This window comes from Grampus griseus (genome assembly GCF_964374135.1).
Source record: "Grampus griseus genome assembly, chromosome: 16".
Lineage (NCBI taxonomy): Eukaryota > Metazoa > Chordata > Mammalia > Artiodactyla > Delphinidae > Grampus > Grampus griseus.
This window is the reverse complement of record NC_139010.1, coordinates 5,581,938-5,601,445: the sequence shown is the minus strand read 5'-3', so window position 1 is coordinate 5,601,445 and position 19,508 is coordinate 5,581,938. Positions and strand designations below refer to the sequence as shown.

The following is a 19,508-nucleotide window of genomic DNA, read 5'->3' as shown; positions in this document are numbered from 1 at the left end:
TCAAAAGAAAGCTGGAATAGCAATACTCATATCAGATAAAATAGACTTTAAAATAAAGAATGTTACAAGAGACAAGGAAGGACATTACATAATGATCGAGGGATCAATCCAAGAAGAAGATATAACAATTATAAATATATATGCACCCAACACAGGAGCACCTCAATACATAATGCAAATGCTAACAGCTATAAAAACAGGAAATCAACAGTAACACAATAATAGTGGGCGACTTTAACACCTCACTTACACCAATGAACAGATCATCCAGACAGTAAATTAATAAGGAAACACAAGCTTTAAGTGACACAACAGACCAGATAGATTTACTTGATATTTATAAGACATTCCATCGGAAAACAGCAGTTTACACTTTCTTCTCATGTGTACATGGAACATTCTCCAGGTTAGATTACATCTTGGGTCACAAATCAAGCCTTGGTAAATTTAAGAAAATTGAAATTATATCAAGCATCTTTTCTGACGACAATGCTATGAGATTAGGAACGAATTACAGGGGGGAAAAAAACCGAAATAAACACAAACACATGGAGGCTAAACAATACGTTACTAAATAACCAAGAGATCACTGAAGAAATCAAAGAGGAAATCAAAAAATACCTAGAGACAAATGACAAGAACATGTAGATCCAAAACCTATGGGATGTAGCAAAAGCAGTTCTAAGAGGGACGTTTGTAGCGATACAATCCTACCTCAAGAAATAAGAAAAATCTCAAATAAGCAATCTAATCTTACATCTAAAGGAACTAGAGAGAGAAGAACAAACAAAACCCAAAGATAGTAGAAGGAAAGAAATCATAAAGATCAGAGCAGAAATAAATGGAATAGAAACAAAGAAAACAATAGCAAAGATCAATAAAACTAAAAGCTGGTTCTTTGGGAAGATAAACAAAATTGATAAACCTTTAGCCAGACTCATCAAGAAAAAAATGAGAGGACTCAAATCAACAGAATCAGGAATGAAAAAGGAGAAGTTACAATGGACAACGCAGAAATACAAAGCATCGTAAGGGACTATTACAAGAAACTCTTTGCCAATAAAATGGACAACCTGGAAAAACTGGACAAATTCTCAGAAAGGTATAACCTTCCAAGACTGAACCAGGAAGAAATAGAAAATATGAAGAGACCAATCACAAGTAATGTAATTGAATCTGTGATTAAAAATCTTCCAAAACACATAGGCAGAACACTCTATGACATAAATCACAGCAAGATCCTTTTTGACCCACCTCCTAGAGAAATGGAAATAAAAACAAAAATAAACAAATGGGACCTAATGAAACTTAAAAGCTTTTGCACAGCAAAGGAAACCATAAACAAGACAAAGACAACCCTCAGAATGGGAGAAAATATTTGCAAATGAAGCAACAGACAAAGGATTAATCTCCAAAATATACAAGCAACTCATGCAGCTCAATATCAAAAGAACAAACAACCTAACCCAAAAATGGGCAGGAGACCTAAATAGACATTTCTCCAAAGAAGACATACAGATTGCCAACAAACACATAAAAGGATGCTCAACATCATTAATCATTAGAGAAATGCAAATCAAAACTACAATGAGGTATCACCTCACACCAGTCAGAATGGCCATCATCAAAAAAATCTACCAACAATAAATGCTGGAGAGGGTGTGGAGAAAAGGGAACCCTCTTGCACTGTTGGTGAGAATGTAAATTGATACAGCCACTATGGAGAACAGTATGGAGGTTCCTTAAAGAACTGAAAATAGAACTACCATATGACCCAGCAATCCCACTACTGGGCATATACCCTGAGGAAACCATAACTCAAAAGGAGTCATGTACCACAATGTTCATTGCAGTTCTATTTACAATAGCCAGGACATGGAAGCAACCTAAGTGTCCATCGACAGATGAATGGATAAAGAAGATGTGGCACATATATACAATGGAATATTACTAGCCATAAAAAGAAACGAAATTGAGTTATTTGTAGTGAGGTGGATAGACCTAGAGACTGTCATATAGACTGAAGTAAGTCAGAAAGAGAAAAACAGATACTGTATGCTAACCCATACACATGGAATAAAAAAAATGGTTCTGAAGAACTTAGGGGCAGGACAGGAATAAAGACGCAGACGTAGAGAATGGACTTGAGGACTCAGGGACGGAGAAGGGTATGCTGGGACTAAGTGAGAGAGTGGCATGGACATATATACACTACCAAATGTAAAACAGATAGCTAGTGGGAAGCAGCCACATAGCACAGGGAGATCAGCTAGGTGCTTTGTGACCACCTAGAGGGGTGGGATAGGGAGAGTGGGAGGGAGATGCAAGAGGGAGGGGATATGGGGGTATATGTATCTGTATAGCTGATTCACTTTGTTATAGAGCAGAAACTAACACACCATTGTAAAGCAATTATACTCCAATAAAGACGTTAAAAAAAAAATCTACCAACAAAGAAAAGTCCAGGACCAGAGGGCTTCACATGTGAATTCTATCAAACATTTAGAGAAGAGCTAACACCCATCCTTCTCAAACTCTTCCAAAAAACTGCAGAGGAAGGAACAGTCCCAAACTAATCCTACAAGGCCACTATCAACCTGATACCAAAGCCAGACAAAGATACTACAAAAAAAGAAAATTACAGACCAATATCACTGATGAATATAGATGCAAAAATCCTCAAAAAATACTAGCAAACAGAATCCAACAACACATTAAAAGGATCATACACCACGATCAAGTGGGATTTATCTCAGGGATGCAAGGATTCTTTGATATATGCAAATCAGTCAGTGTGATACACCATGTTAACAGACTGAGGAATAAAAACCATATAATCATCTCATTCGATGCAGAAAAAGCTTTTGACAAAATTCAACACCTATTTACGATAAAAACTCTCCAGAACTAGGCATAGAGGGAACTTACCTCAACATGATAAAGGCCATATATGACAAACCCACAGCCAACATCGTTCTCAATGGTGAAAAACTGAAAGCATTTCCTCTAAGATCAGGAACAAGACAAGGATGTCCACTTTCACCACTGTTATTCAACATAGTTTTGGAATTCCTAGCCACGGCAATCAGAGAAGAAAAAGAAATAAAAGGAATACAAATTGGAAAAGAAGAAGTAAAACTGTCACTGTTTGCAGATGACATGATACTATACATAGAGAATTCTAAAGATGCCACCAGAAAACTACTAGAGCTCATCAAAGAATTTGGTAAAGTTGCAGGATACAAAATTAATACACAAAATTCTCTTGCATTCCTATACACTAACAATGAAAGATCACAAAGAGAAATTAAGGAAACAATCCCATTCACCATTGTAACAAAAAGAATAAAATACCTAGGAATAAACCTACCTAAGGAGGTAAAAGACCTGTACACAGAAAACTATAAGACACTGATGAAAGAAATCAAAGATGACACAGACGGAGAGATATACCATGTTCTTGGATTGGAAGAACCAATATTGTGAAAATGACTATACTACCCAAAGCAATCTACAGATTCAATGCAATCCCTATCAAACTATCAATGGCATTTTTTACAGAACTAGAAAAAAAATCTTAAAGTTTGTATGGAAACACAAGAGACCTTGAATAGCCAAAGCAATCTTGAGGGAAACAAATGGAGCTGGAGGAATCAGACTCCCTGATTTCAGACTACACTACAAAGCTACGGTAATCAAAACAATAGGGTACTGGCACAAAAACAGAAATATAGACCAATGGAACAGGATAGAAAGCCCAGAGATAACCACACACCTATGGTCAACTAATCTATGACAAAGGGGGCAAGGATATACAATGGAGAAAAGACAGTCTCTTCAATTAAAAAAAAAAAGTGCCAGTTTATTGGAGAATATTTTCAAATAGCAACAATGTTTGCTTCCCTTTGCCACCTTGCTATTGTATGGACTTGGATGGGCAAACTCAGATAAAAAGAACACTCTGCTTGAGGCGGGGGCAGCGGGAGGGCTTCCAGTAACATGTCTGAGCCCCATTAACTTGTCTAAGGTCATTCAGCTGTTTGGAGCCTAAGCCAGCTCTTGGACTCAGTGTTAAAGCCCTCTGCTCTTTCCAGACATCAATGCTCCCCATTCCTGCCTCAAGGCCTCCAGGCTCAGGCAGGTGTGGACAGAGTTGCAGGGCTCCTTGTCTCTGGGGGACACTGTCGACTTCCAGAGCTCCTGGTTGCCTCCTGGCTGGAACTCAGGGCTGCACCAAGATTTCTAGCCCCTGATGATTCTCGGCCAACTTGCATCCACTGCTCTGGGCCTACCTGGAGCTCCCACGGAGCCCCAGTCATTCCCAGTCTTTCCCAGTCCCGCCCACTTTGCCCAGTCCACACTTACAGCTCTGCCTCCTGACAGGCGCTACTCAGAGTCCAAGCTGACGGCAGTTGCCATAAAGCACGGCCACAGCTCAGATTTTTCTCTGCCTCTAAAAGAACCTTCTTCAGGGCAAAACGAGAAGAGGTGACAGACTGGCCTGGCAGACAAGGAAAGCATATTCAACAGGTAATGAGGAATAGCAAAGACAGGCACACACACCGCCAAGCTTTCAACCCCTCGTTGGTAATGAGACTCCCGACAGACCCCCTAGTCACCACCCTCCACCCTGTGCTTCCAGGTGGACAGCCAACGCTCTAATTGCTTCACTCAAGCAAAGCAAAGACCCACTTTGCTACCTTTGGCTCAAATGGATAAGAAAAATGATGTCTTGTTTCTTGAAGATTCTTCACCCGCTTACCTGTAACTGCTGCTTTTCTTGGAGAAGCCCGTCTCGCCTGGTGATGGACACAAGCAGGTTGTCCTGAGCAGTGGGTTCCAACATCTTCGGCTCCGTTCTGAGCTGGGCTTGGGTGTCGTCACTGCCAGCTCTTAAAACAAAACATACATATTGGTACAGATATGGATGAGCTGAAATCCTCAGATCTACCAGAATGTTAATGGAAAGAAGGTCCACAAAGTGGCCCCCAGCGGCTCTCATCCTTAGGAGGGTCATAGGGATGAGGTCCCTAATGTAAGTTTTTGTTTTAATGACAATCTGTCGGGGCTTTGGCTGTTTCCCAGAGCCACCTTGCTTAACTGGACTGGGCACTGTCCAGCACCGTAGCTACGCGTGTGGCTATCTGCGCTGAAAGTATAAAATACACACCAGATTTTAAAGACTTAGTATGAAACGAAGAGTGTAAAATAGCTCATTAATGATATTTACGTTCATTACCTGTTGGGATGACAATGTTTTTGACATACTGGGTTAATTAAGTATATTTTAAAAATGAATTTTACTTGTTTTTTCTTACTTTTTAGAAATGTGGCTACTAGAGCATTTAAAATCATGTATGTTTTGCATTATACATCATTGGACAGCTCTGCCTGGGCCATCCAGAGCAAACTTCCAGGGCTGATCTTGGCTGTGGAGATGACAAAGAGGGTTGACTGATGCCTGGGTCAGAGATTCTCAGAAAAGATTTGCTAAAAGACTGTCAAAAACCACTAAAAATCTCTTTCTCCCATGCTCGCAAGAGTTGGCATATTTGGTTGAAGCAACGCTGGTGAAGATGTGGCCCAGGCTGCCACCTTATGCTGGTGAGTTGCCGTTGCAGGAGCCTTGCAGGTGTTTCTCATCAAAGGATGACAAATCAATTTATAAGCGGTTACAGCTGTAAACAAGACTTGTCCCCTGCGCAGAGCAGAGGCGATGGGTAAACCAAGGCCACGGACAAATGCTCCCCCCTGGGCTCAGACTTACTCACTGTAGGAGTGGAAAGGTAGACGCCCTGCTCCCATTTCCTACATCTTAACATGGCCCTTACGTTAACAAGGGGGCCTACCCGGCAGCACAGTGAAACAGCCCTAATATTCTTAGAAACAATGATAGAAAATATGTCACCTCAGCTTTTCTAAGTTAGAAAACAGTGGCCACAGAAAAGGGAGCCTTGATTGAATCTCTGGGCCAGACACAGATTCAGACTCAATAATCTCGAAAGCTGCTTACTTAATATAACATACCACGCAATTTAGAAGCTTATTTTAAGACCTGTTACTCTCTGTAACAAGTCTCTGTGTGCGTAAAGGCAAATCACAAGAGTAGTAGTAGTAATAAAAAAATTTAACTGGTAATAACAAAATAATCCGGTATAATTGAGAATTTACTGTACGCCGGGTGTTATCAGTGTTGCCAACGAAGAAACAGAGCATCAGGGAGATCTGAGCAACTTGCTCTGGTGTAACCAAGCAGGACCCTATGGGGCCTTCCCAGAGCAAGACTCCCCCTCCAGGTCCTCCGCCTGCCTTTCGTCTGTAGAAAAACTTTAGTCAAAGAATAAATTTAACTGGAGAAAAGAAAATGCAGAAAGAAAGGAAACTTTCAAGCAAGACAAAATAATAATGGTTTAGCCATTAAACAAAGAAGTCAAAAACCTTTTGTTCCTCCCCAAGGGCTATAGATAACATTCTGAGCCATGTCCTTAGAGCTGTTTTACAGAGACTGAAACACTCACCAGGTAGAAGTTAACTGTATGCTGCCCACAAGCACACAGACCCCAAGCCAGTTGGAACCAGAAAGTTGATGATGTTGACTCCCAGTTACCTCACCACCAACCAATCAGAAGAAGGTCCACGAGCTGATCACACACCCCACAGCCCCCCTCCCTCACCCTGTCTTTATAAACTTTTTCCTGAAAACCATCAGGGAGTTTGGGCCTTCTGAGCACTAGCTGTCTGGACTCCTTGCTTGGCGCCTTCGATAAACACTGCACTTCTCTTCACCACCACCGGGTGTCAGTAGATTGGCTTTCCTGGGTGTGGGCAAGCGGACACAAGTTTGGCTCCACAACACTGGGTCACACAGAGAGCAAGAAGCAGAGGTGAGGAGTCCATCAAAGGGCCGTGAGGCTGGTGGCCACTTTCCAGCCCTTCCCTGGACACCATATACCAGTCAGGCTTCAGCAAGATTATAAACTCCTGTTTCTTCCTGGCTTCTAGCCACATGCCACCCACACCTGCTGGCTAAGTCCCCTTGCCCATGATTCAACACAGTCAGCTGAGAGTGACAGCTTCAGGGAGGTAGATGAGCACGGTTTGAGCCCTAACTCCACCTTTTTCTAGCTATGTGTCCTTGGACTTACCAAACCTCTCTGAACCTCACCTCCCTCGTTTTTAAAATGAGAATGATGGTGATGGTGATGCCTTCCCTATACGGCTCCATATGGCTGATTACGGGATCAAATGTATTCAACAAATGGCCACTGAGTGCCTGCCCTGTGCAGGTCCCACTCTCACCCTGGGGCCATAAGGGGACTCTGTCCTCGGGGAGCTGGCCGCTTCCCCCCAACCTCACCGTTGGCATCAGGAGACTGGACGGTGTGTCATGTCCACTGGACACACTGTCCTTTGTAATGAAGAGTAAAGATGAGATGTTTCCAAGGACCTTTCCATGTATCGGAAGGGGGGGGGGGCCCTGGAAGGAAACCACCACCAGCTATTGTGGGAATGGAACCCACCTCCTCCCCTGGGCCCCCGAGTCTCAGCCTGTCCGCCCAGCCTCTCGCTCTGGACGGCGAACCTCAGCCCATCTCGTGCTGCTGTCCCCAGGGCCCAGCACTGAGCAGGGCTTAGCAAATATTTACCGAGTGACTTCATGAGTCCACGGCCTAGAAAAGTCCAGAAGCTGTTTATATTCAGCTTTCGATTGCATTAGATCATTTCTTCACACTAATTTATTTCCCAATTTGCTCTGCTTATGCAAATATTAAGAGTTTCCTGAATTTCCTAAATAGATACCATCTGGGTCGGGATGGGAGTTAGTGAAGGGAATCAACACAGAATTGAAAATGAGCTGCAGGGGAACTACAGGTGGGTAACTGGGAATTCTCCTTATTATCGTTAATCACATTCATTACTTAATCCATAAAAAAAGCCCCTGTGATTCACCGAAACTCCTGTGTCTCTCAGACTTTAACTCTGGGTAGAGAAAGCCGTGCACGGATGGCTGAGTGGTGGCCCCAGGACAAAAGACAGCTCAGGAATGAAGCCGGGGACCGGTTTCCATCTCAGCCCATCAGTCCTCAGAGCCACGCTCCCTCTGCCTCCTACAATGTTGTTCCCTTTATTTTAATAAACCCCAACGTGTAAACCCAAATGTCAGTGCAAATTAGCCTATAAACTAATCAGTATGGAAAACGAGCAAATCCCTCAGGGGCAAGAATTAAAAACACGTGGGTTGGAATGTTAGCACAGCACTCGGTGCCCACGGGGACTCGGGGTGTCTAGGACCACACTCTCAGCCCCGGGTTTCATGCAGGTCCCCATCTGCCCAGTGCTGGAAAAATCCTGGCCTTTCTACTTTTGTCTTTTCCACCGATCACTTAAAGAAGGATAAAACCCATCTGTAAAATAAGATCCTACACCACTGCAAACAGTACAGATCCAAACTGCACAGGACAGCATACCACATCCCAGGGATAACATGGACCGCCTGACTTCTGTGAGTACAGAGTTCAGTAATTCAGAATAAATCCCACCTGGGGGGAGGTGTTTCCTGAGAGTGTGCACCTGTGATGAACCCACCCGGTCACCTCCTCTGCAGCTGGCTCGCTGGGCCCGGGGCCCTCCAGTGCGCTGCCTTTGCGCGGAGGGTCGCCTTCGGGAACGTCTAGAGTGAGACAGGGCAGAGGGGAGCCCAGACATTCCACCGGCTGGGACATCCCGTGCCAGAACGGCTCCTGACAATTGCTGTGGTTTATACAGTTGTACGTATAACACAGAGGGTCCCTTTCCAGACAGGAGTGACGGACGGTCATCACGATGCCAGAAAAATTGCTCTGTGGTGCCACTGCTGGAATCGTAGAGTTTTCATTGAGGAAAGAACCAAAACGGATGCTCTCATTTTCATAGTGAGGAAAACCTCAGCTCAGATGACCACTTCCGGCAACAAGACTTGAGGAGGACCTTCCGAATACCTTTGCCAACTGCGGCTCCATATCGAGGGCTATCCTATCAAATTTATGTCATCCGACGAATGTGTTTCCATCTCTCCCTCGGTGGGATGATGGTGATAAGGAAGTGGTCTGAGCAATCAATGAAGTGTGCGTTAAATCTGGAAATAGCTTTCTTAGCCAACAAACAATGTCATAAATGACTGAGGCCACTCTGATGGCACAACTGAACATTGTAAACTTGCCAGGGACAATGAAGGTAACTTTACAGTTCTTCCTTATATATCTGACTTGGGTCTAAAAGTAAGGAGAGTGGAGTAAAAGTCATACACCTTAGAAAAGTGGACATCACTGGTTTCTACAATCTCATCCCACATATAGAGGTGACAGCCTTGCAGGAGGGGCACGTGGACATTTACTTGGGTTTATAATATCCATGCCCAATACAACAGGCTTCAGACGGACTTCAGCTGAATTTGAGCAAAGAGGATGACACAGGAGACCTTTATTTGGAAGTTTTATCTATAAGCCACTGATTTTAAAACAAATTCCGATGAGTCTTCTGTGACTCCCTTCAACTGGTTTTTCTCCTCTTTTCCTTCCTCCCTTACTTCTCAAGGTGATGACAAGGGATCAGAGGTGGGTCTCCTGGGAGAGACACAGGCCGTGCTAGTCCCCATTTGGCTCGAGCTATGATTAGGGGTTCAGAAACGTCTCCTGACACGTTGGTAACAGGGATCATTTTTATGCCACCTCATTTTACATCTCTGGTAAAATGTGTCTGTAACAGTTATTTTCTTCTGCCGTGTATCTCCATTCCAGCCTGTGAACTTAGAGCTGATCATCGTTGGATTCTGCGGTGTGATGGTCCCGACATGACAATTAAATGGAAATAAAGAATCATATGTTTCAAAGGGAAGAGAGGAAGAGCGGGTCAGAGGAAAAATGACTCAGTCCAGAAGCACCGTGAGCTACACAACATTCATCTGTTCCAATCAGAAAGGAAGTAGGTGAGCAGGAAGTATCCGGACAGGCAAACCAGAGCCCTGCCCTGATAACCACATTGGAAAACCATCGTATAGCTCTGTTTTTAAACTCTGTTGTACTTTGTTTACTTGTGTTTTAAGTTATCTATTGGGAAAAGGTCTTTGATAAAGGACACTTTGCATACACACACACACGTGCACACACACAACTGAAGATGTAAATATGACCCGTTTTCATGTACATGGTGGTGAAGGTCCAGTGGGAAAACACACAGGATGTATAGTCAGAGAAAAGCAAAGTATTCCTGAGAAAATTATCAGTCATATGTGCACAGTAGACCAAACCTCTCTCTTAGGAGAAAGGAAAAAATAACTTTCTTTGGACTGGGTGAAAGATACAGCAAAAGTAGATTCCCGATCATTGACTGCTGTGCTAGGATGTTGAGGTGGAATTTTCCAGTTGCTCCAGAATCAGACGCAAACGCTGAAGGACACAGGCCTAAATGCCCTCCACCCCAAATCGGGAGCAGCGAGGGAGGTGTCCACCCAGGGCTGCACAAGTTGCAAACCACCAGCACCCTCACTCACCACCATGTTGACCGTGCAGGAAATGGAGTCTTCATGAGAGATGCTTCCCTGCCCAAGCCCCCAGCCCCGCATGGGGGCAAACAGGGAGTAAGCTCTCCCACCCAAACCAAAGGAAGGAAAAGCAAGTCCACTAGACCCCCTCTTCCAGCCAGGGGGTGTCCTGCAAGGAAGGCTGACGTCTGGTTCTCCCATATGAACTTCTATCTGCGTCTGTTTCTCCCATATGAATCTCTATCTGTGTCTGGTTCTCTTTGGAGCAAAATCTGAGACAAGGAGCTGAGTTCGGGCTGCTTTTTGGCGAAGTGATTCCCAAGAAACCAGAGTGGGTGGTAGGAAGGAGGAAACGTCAATAAACCGTGTGCTATTGAGCTGATCACCACAGAGGCAACTGGGGCGCCAACCAACTGGGAAACGTCCTGGGAGAAAATGTGTGCAATACTCCTCGAAGCTGTCCCCCTGGACGTGGGGAGGCTGGAGCATTAATCTGCCCTCAGGGGCATCACTCACTCCCCTTCCTCACAAGAGGCAGGGAAAGCCCCGTGGCAGAGAAGCCTGTCGGGTTCAAAGCTGTCAGTGGGCACAAAAGCGTCCACAGCTGGAGAGGGAATCAGAGGGAGGCCAAGGGGTTGGGACGCGGGGCATCAGGTCTCTGCGGCAATCCCCACCCACACACCGACTTTGTGATGCACCGCTGCCCGTCGAGCAGGGATGAAGGATCAGGAGAGCCACAGCAGGGCAGACGGCCTGGAACCGGCGACCCGCATGCCCACCGTTCAGTGCGGCAAAGATACGTGAGCTTCCTGTGAACCAAGTGAACACAACAAAAGGGATCCTCCCAACGAGGGTTCCCACTGGCCAAGGAGACCCAGAGAAAGAGGTTGGGTGACACATGAAAAACGGTGGTTGCCCCTGTGGGGTGGAGAGATTCTGTTCACGTCAGGATCAGGGAGGTGCTGCAGTGGCCTCTGGGGACCCCGCATCTGAGTCCCACAAGAGAGGGAACGTGTCAGCACATATTCACGGGGGTATCAGCACCTCTGTTGGCCGGGGGGCAGCGATGGCCCACAAGGAGAGGATTACAAACACTGGACGGGGAAAGATTTGAGTTGGACGTACGAATGATGCTTCAAACTAGACTCACTGGATGAGCAACGGTACCTGAAAATGCCCCAGACATCTGTATTTTCTGCCCAAGACACCATAGAGACAAACCACGATGCCTTTGTACCCTGCTGAGTAGAGATACCCCAGTGACCCAGCTATATTACAGAGCAGTGCGGTACCAGAGACAGAGAGAGACGGATACCAAACCATTTGAGTACCAGTAATCTGCTTTAGAGGAGCCCAGTTAACCCCTGGGGTGACAACTAACGCTCCCTGGGCTGCTGGAAGGACCTGGACAAATCGAGCACGATTCAGGGTGACACACAGAGAATTAACCAGTGCTTTTTAGAACGATGCATTCAACAGGGATTATCATGAACAAAATGACAGTGAAATTACAAATGAAGTACCTGATTGTACGTGGGAGTTTACATTTCCTCAGATCTTATTCTAAACCAAATTCTCTTAACTTGAGAGCCAAAGGCCCCCTAGAGAGGGAATCCATAAGCTCAGAAGATCTGCATGCAAGTGTCTGCATGCAGTTGTCCGTATGTTTGTACATACGTGGTTCTGTGATGGAAGAAATCTATAGCTTTCATTAGATCCTCTAGGAAACGCTTGATCCCAACAAGGCGAAGAGGTACTTATTTGTGCTGTTATTAATCAGTATTGAAAATGTGCCATATGCCGATGCAACTTCTTTATTTCTACAGGATAAGCACCATCATTGGGAAGCATTCTGTTTCTCCCTGGACTCGGAAAGCCCCTGGCCTGGGAGAAACCTTGCCACCCAGGCGCTGGCTGCCTGAGCTCGGGCCAGACACCCCGTCCCCCTGGTGGCCACTGTGAGAACTGCAGTCAAAGCCCCTGGTTCGGGGGAAACCTGTGAGTCCACATAGTCCTGCTGATGACGAACGTCACAGGCTGGATGGGCAGTCGGCACGGAGAGAGGCAATTCTTTAAATTATTAATGACTATGCAATTATGTTAACACGCAGCAGAAAAGCGTAAGAAAGGAATTAATTTTGAGGCATTGTTCTCTAATTGTGTTAATCACGGGACAGATGGCTTTGGCACGAGAAAAGCCAAGATAATGCTTAAATAACTGAAGTGTGGAAAAGAGCGATCTAATTCAACCCCCTCCTTTTCTCATGAGGGGAGTGAAGTGTGGAGAAGGTAGGAAACTATGTCAGGTCACACAGAGCTGGGTAGCGCAAGAGACAGGACCAAATCCAGGTTTCCTGGAGCTCCAATCGGGGGTTCTTCAAGATACTGTGGGGACTTCCCTGGCGGCGCAGTGGTTGCGAATCCGCCTGCCAATGCAGGGGACATGGGTTCGAGCCCTGGTCCAGGAAGATCCCACATGCCGCAGAGCAACCAAGCCCATGCACCACAACTACTGAGCCTGCGCTCTAGAGCCCGCGAGCCACAGCTACTGAGCCCCCGTGCCGCAACTACTGAGCCTGTGCTTTAGAGCCCATAAGCCACAACTACTGAGCCCATGCACCACAAATACTGAAGCCCGCACACTCTAGAGCCCGTGCTCCACAACAAGAGAAGCCACCGCAATGAGAAGCCCGTGCACCACAACTCTGCCCCCGCTCGCCACAACTAGGGAAAGCCTGCATGCGGCAATGAAGACCCAAGGCAGTCAAAAATAAATAAATGAATGAATTAATTAATTTTTTTAAAAGAAGATACTGTGAACCTCCTCCTTGCTGGGTGTGTCAAAAGCAAGGCTGAAGGAGTGTTTTCTCCAGGGCAACTGAACCACGTTAGAGTGAAGGTTCTTCCTCTCTCCCTCTCTATACACATGCATCTTGGTGAACCTACATGTAGATACACATATGTATCACATTCATTCATTCAGTGAATATTTACGGAATACTTATCATAGGTCAGCCACTGCTCTAGTGTCTAGGAATAAAAAGATAAATACAATACAGTCTTGTCCTCGAGGAGCTCACCGTCTGTCAGAGTAGACAGATATTCAAGGAGACAGATAATTTGAAAGCCAAGGCAGGGGTGAGGTCATTCAAGGAGCTCCAGCAATTCAAGGGGTAGATGCTGTGACTGACACGGGCAAGGCTTCACAAGGATGGGAGCTCAGCTGAGTCGTGAAGAATGAGCAACAGTTAGGTGACAACTTCTACCACTTCCGCGTGTGTCAGCGGCAGGGGCTGGTGGCGCCTAGTGAAATTCCGGCTGCTGGAAAGCTAGGCAAGAGCTGCACTGGAAAAGCTTTGAGTGTCATGCTAAGCAGCACAGACCTTATCCCAAGGACCATGAGGGCCGCCGTGCATGACACGACGTTTCCACCTGAGGCATCGCGGAAGGTGAATGAGAGGGAGTAATACTGGGGTCAGGAACACCAGAAGGAGACCACTGCAAGAATCCGGATTACAATTATTAAATCAGAACTGAAGCCCTGACGTGAGGATGGGCGAGGGGAGCAGGGATGCAGTAAAAGACAGCGGAGTCCACAGGACGTGGTCCCCAATTAGACTGGGGAGTAAGGCCTAAGGGGAGGAGCCAAGGCTGAACCCGAGTTCTTACTTGGGTCACTGGGGAGATGGCGGCATAAGTCACTGAGACTGGGGGTGCAGGAGCAGGGACTGACCGGGGACAAAGAGAGTGAATTTAATAACTAGATAGTTTTAAAAGATAGTCAATTTAGGGCTTCCCTGGTGTCGCAGTGGTTGAGAGTCCACCTGCCAATACAGGGGACACGGGTTTGTGCCCTGGTCCGGGAGGATCCCATGTGCTGCGGAGCGGCTGGGCCCGTGAGCCATGGCCGCTGAGCCTGCGCGTCCGGAGCCTGTGCTCCGCAATGGAAGAGGCCATGACAGTGAGAGGCCCGCGTACCGCAAAAAAAAAAAAAAAAAAAAAAAGATAGTCAATTTAGTAAAGGCAAGAATAAAACAACAGTAAATTTTTAAGGTAAAAAGGTAGTACACTTAGTAAAGCTCAGGCAGTTGTTCAAAAGAAAGCCGAGTTGTGGGCTGGAATTTTAGAGAGAGACCAGGGGTAGGGATAGAAATTTGAGGGAAATTAGGAACTTCCCTGGTGGTCCAGTGGTTAAGACTCCACGCTGCCAGTGCAGGGGGCCCGGGTTCAATCCCTGGTCAGGGAACTAAGATCCCACATGCTGCATGGCGTGGCCAAAATAATTTTAAAAAAAGAAAAAGAAATTTGAGGGAAATTAGTCCATTAGTGGTACCTGAAGCACAGGAGTATCTGAGATCCCCCAGAGAGAGTATATAAAGTGGGAGGAGAGGACGGAGAAGAGAAGACAGGGGAGCATCAGTATGAAGGGGTTGGGAGAGAAACAGGAGCTCTTCAGAGATGGAAAGGAATGGCCAGCAGGGCAGCAAGAGCAGGAAAGAGTGATTTGAGAAGGCCACGGTGAGAGAGTTTCAGGGATGAATCCGATTGATCAGAAGTTCTAGACGGTGCCGTGACAATGCACGGAAGAAGCATTTTAAGATGTTTTTTCAATGAGCAACTAGAAAGTCATTACCAACTTTGGTAGCGGCCGAGATAGAAATCAGAGCCCGGTGGGCTCAAAAAGTGAATGGGAACTAAAAACAGCATCCAGGTAACTCCTGTGAGGAAAGGAGGCAGGGGGAACAAGGTGCGCCACGGGTTTACATGGGCTTCATAAATGATTAATAATATACTTCTGTGGGGAACGTATTCGGCTGAGCGACGGGAACATGCTACCTTTACGGGTCACAGTCAAATACGAGAAAGGGCAGGGGGTGTAACCTGAGTGAGAGAGCAGGACACTACCTTTATTTTAGTTCACCGTGTTCTACGAGACACTCAGCTGAGACCATAACAAAGCATCGCTCTCCAACCACAACACGTGTAGCTAGAGACATGATCATTGGAGAGCAGGGGCCAGCTTGGACTCAGAGGGAGAGTGCGGGAAGCTAGTTCCAAACCGGGACTCAAGCCAGACGCGAGGTTTGTGCCCAGGCTCAGTACCCACCCACTGGAGGCCTGCACAAGTCCCTGAAGCCTTCCTGGGCCTCGTTCCCTCATCTCTAAATACAGATAGGGAAGCAGATGATGATGAGGTAATCTCCACAGAGATACATATATCAGTATACAAAATCTGCAACCCCCTGGAACTGCCTTGAGGATTCAGCGAATTACTTCTTATTCATCAAAAGAAGAACAGATAAGCAAAATGTGGTACATAATACAACGGAACGTGATTCAGCCTTCAAAGGGAAGGAAATTCTGACACGTCACAACAGAGATGAACCTTGGCTCAGTGAAAGAAGCTAGTCACAAATGGACAAATACCATATGATCCCACTAAGGTGAGGTACTCAGACTAGTCAAATTCATAGAGACAGAAAGTAGAAATGGTGGTTGCCAGGGGCTGGGAAGGGGGGACAAGGAAGTTAATGGGTTTTGTTTTTGTTTTTGTTTTTGCAGTATGCGGGCCTCTCACTGTTATGGCCTCTCCCGTTGCGGAGCACAGCCTCCAGACGCGCAGGCTCAGCGGCCATGGCTCACGGGCCCAGCCGCTCCGCGGCATGTGGGATCCTCCCGGACCGGGGCACGAACCTGCATCCCCTGCATCGGCAGGCAGACTCTCAACCACTGCGCCACCAGGGAAGCCCAATGGGGTTTTTTTAATTGAAGTATAGTTGATTTACAATGCTGTGTTAGTTTCTGGTATACAGCAAAGTGATTCAGATACATAAATATATATATATATATATTCCTCCTCATATTCTTTCCATCATAGCTTATTACAAGATACTGAATACAGTTCCCTGTGCTATACAGTAGGACCTTGCTGTTTAGCTATTCTATATAGAGTAGTGTGTATCTGCTAATCCCAAACTCCTAATTTATCCCTCTCCCCCCCATTTCCCCCTTTGGTAGCCATAAGTTTGTTTTCTATGTCTGTGAGTCTGTTTCTGTTTTGGAAATAAGATCAATTGTATGATATTTCAGACTCCACATATAAGTGTTATCATATGGTATTTGTCTTTCTCTGCCTTTGTCTGACTTATTTCACTTAGTATGATAATCTCTAGGTCCATCCATGTTGCTGCAAATGTCATTATTTCATTCTTTTTTAAGGCTGAGTAGTATTCCATTGTATATATGTACCACATCTCCTCTATCCATTCATCTGTCGATGGACACCTCGGTTGCTTCCATGTCTTGGCTATTGTAACTAGTGCTTCTATGAACACAGAGGGGCATGTATCTTATTGAATTAGAGTTTTCTCTGGATACTTGCCGAGGAGTGGGATTGCACGATCATACCATTGCTCTATTTTCAGTTTTTTAAGGAACCTCCATACTGTTTTCCATAGTGGCCGCACCAATTTATATTCCCACCGTCAATGTAGGAGAGTAGGGAGTTAGTGTTTAATGGGGACAGTTTCATTTTTGGAAGATGACAAAGTTCTGGAGATGGCTGGTGGTGACGGCTGCACAACAATGTGAATGTACTTAACGCCACTGAACTGTACACTTACAAATGGTTGAAATAGTAAATTTTATGTTATGTATATTTTATCACAATGAAAATTTTTTAAAAATGAGTTACTTCTTAAAGCACTCAGTAATTCTTATGCAAGTAAGAGTGTTACGCAAGTGTTTGTTAAATTAATAGAAACACAATACACTGGCAGATGCTAAAAACGGCCTGAGACTGGGGTGGAGGACCAGAAACACCCCCAAAGATCAAAAGAAAGAAAGAGGGCTTCCCTGGTGGCGCGGTGGTTGAGAGTCAGCCTGCCGATGCAGGGGACACGGGTTCGTGCCCCGGTCCGGGAAGATCCCACGTGCCGCGGAGCAGCTGGGCCCGTGAGCCATGGCTGCTGAGCCTGCGCGTCCGGAGCCTGTGCTCCGCAACGGGAGAGGCCACAACGGTGAGAGGCCCGCTTACCGCAAAAAAAAAAAAAGAAAGAAAGAAAGAAAGAATTAAGTAGAACGTCAAGCTGGGAAGGGCCTGTGTGAGAAGGGGACAGGAAACAAGGTGATACTTCAATGTCAGATGAAAAAAGAATAGAAATGGGATGCGAGATTCACCTGTTCTTCAAGAGAATCATGTAAAAGTTCACTCAACCAACACTTGTAAGGAAGCACCTACCAGGCGCCAGGCACTCTGCGACGTGATTCCTGCAAAACTGCAGGACAGGCACGTGAGAAAACCACCAGCCTCGCTGTCAAGACAGGTTCTACGGAGCTGCCAAGATCAATCGAATGTAAAATGAGGACTGGGCCAGACAGGCCTGTGATTGTCAGAGCCAACTGGAAGTTGGAAGTGCAGTGTAATTGCTGTAGCCGTGTTTACACCCAAGCAGAAGCAGACCCGCGCTCTGATTAGCCTAATCGCATTCATCACTACCGCTTCCGCCTCAGGCCTTTACCCAAGGAGAGAGGTCACCAGCAGACAGAGGAGAACAATGGTTCACAGACTTTTCCAACAGGCCAGCACCTGGGACCCGGCGCCAGACAGCCTGACTTAGCTGGTCTGGGGAAGAAGCTGGACGTTGAAAAACTCTCCAGGTGATTCAAACGTGCAGCCAGGATTGAGAGCCACCGAATTAGAAGTAGCTTCTGGCCTCCACCTAGTCCCGGTCCTGGGAGACCCTTGGGTAGCCGAAAGAGCAGAAGATGCTCCGGAGGAAGAGTCAGGAGGAGGATGTGTTTTCATCCCTCGGTCAGAGGGGACCATGGGTGGATCTTACAGGATGACAGGAGACCCAGCTGCCCTCGGCAAGAGGAAATCCACCTCCACCTTCTCAGCGGGTGGGCTTCCCGGGGGAGCTTAGCACCCAGCCGCGCCTGTGCTTGTCGACGGGCCCTGCTGGAACTTAGCAGAAGGGCTTCTTAGGGCGTGTGACCCACCCCGGTCCCTGCCTCTGGAAGGAGCCCCCACCTGTCCAACCGGCAGAAGGGTGCTTCCCGGGAAAACGCAGCGAAGGGTCTCCCGGGCTCTTCGCCACTCAGGAGCGGCGAGAGGGAAGAGGGCCCCCAGGGGAGAGCACGTACCTCTGGGCCGCCCGGTGCAGGGTGGCCTGGGCCTGTGCCCTCAGGTGGCCCAGGAGGCCACTGACGGCCGGCTGCTGTGAAGGGAGCTGAAAGTGCAGGCTGCTTCTCTCTTTCTCCAGGGCTTCTAATCTTTGTTGGATCATCTCAGCTGGAAAACAAAAATGATGAGAGGGGAATAAAGAACCATAAAACTCAAAATAGACAACCCAGTGTCCCTGGGCTCCAACCCCAGCCAACGGTCACCTCAATGACATAATACAAAGGTCACCTGTTTCTAGGTCAGCACTTTCATCTCTTGGTTCACGCTTTTAAGAATCTTCCATCTTTTTATTGAAAACACAGCCCCGCTAGCTTTCATTCTTCTAGCTGTCGGAGGTTACAGTCTATGTATTTATATGGTGATCATAATTATGACCATCACATAGGAGGATACATCATACTAATTATTTTTAAAACCATGATGGCTATTTGGGAGAAAACCTGCTAATTTTGATGAGTCTGTATAACCGGTTGAAAAGTATCAGTGCTCATGGGGCTCCCCTGGTGGCGCAGTGGTTGAGAGTCCGCCTGCCGATGCAGGGGACACGGGTTCGTGCCCCGGTCCGGGAGGATCCCACATGCCGCGGAGCGGCTGGGCCCGTGAGCCATGGCCGCTGAGCCTGCGCGTCCGGAGCCTGTGCTCCACAACGGGAGAGGCCGCAGCGGTGAGAGGCCCGCGTACCGAAAAAAAAAAAGAAAACTATCAGTGCCCAAATGTTGATTTTTGAGAATGTTTCCTTAGAAACTGTCCATCAACAGAGAACCAGTCACAATTACTGAAGCCACAGAAGTGATGTTCAAACTG

At 46.5% G+C, this 19,508-nt stretch overlaps 1 protein-coding gene across 1 annotated transcript in view; it reads right to left on the bottom strand.

The window, feature by feature from the left end:
• Window positions 1–19,508, bottom strand: part of DISC1 (DISC1 scaffold protein) — a gene marked incomplete at both ends in the record, with an annotated part of 341,831 nt that overhangs the window by 227,293 nt on the left and 95,030 nt on the right. Inside the window, 2 exons of the mRNA XM_082673688.1 lie at window positions 4,763–4,892; window positions 18,665–18,812. Of these exons, the coding sequence (XP_082529814.1) occupies window positions 4,763–4,892; window positions 18,665–18,812 (278 nt within the window). The remainder of the gene's footprint in view (window positions 1–4,762; window positions 4,893–18,664; window positions 18,813–19,508) is intronic.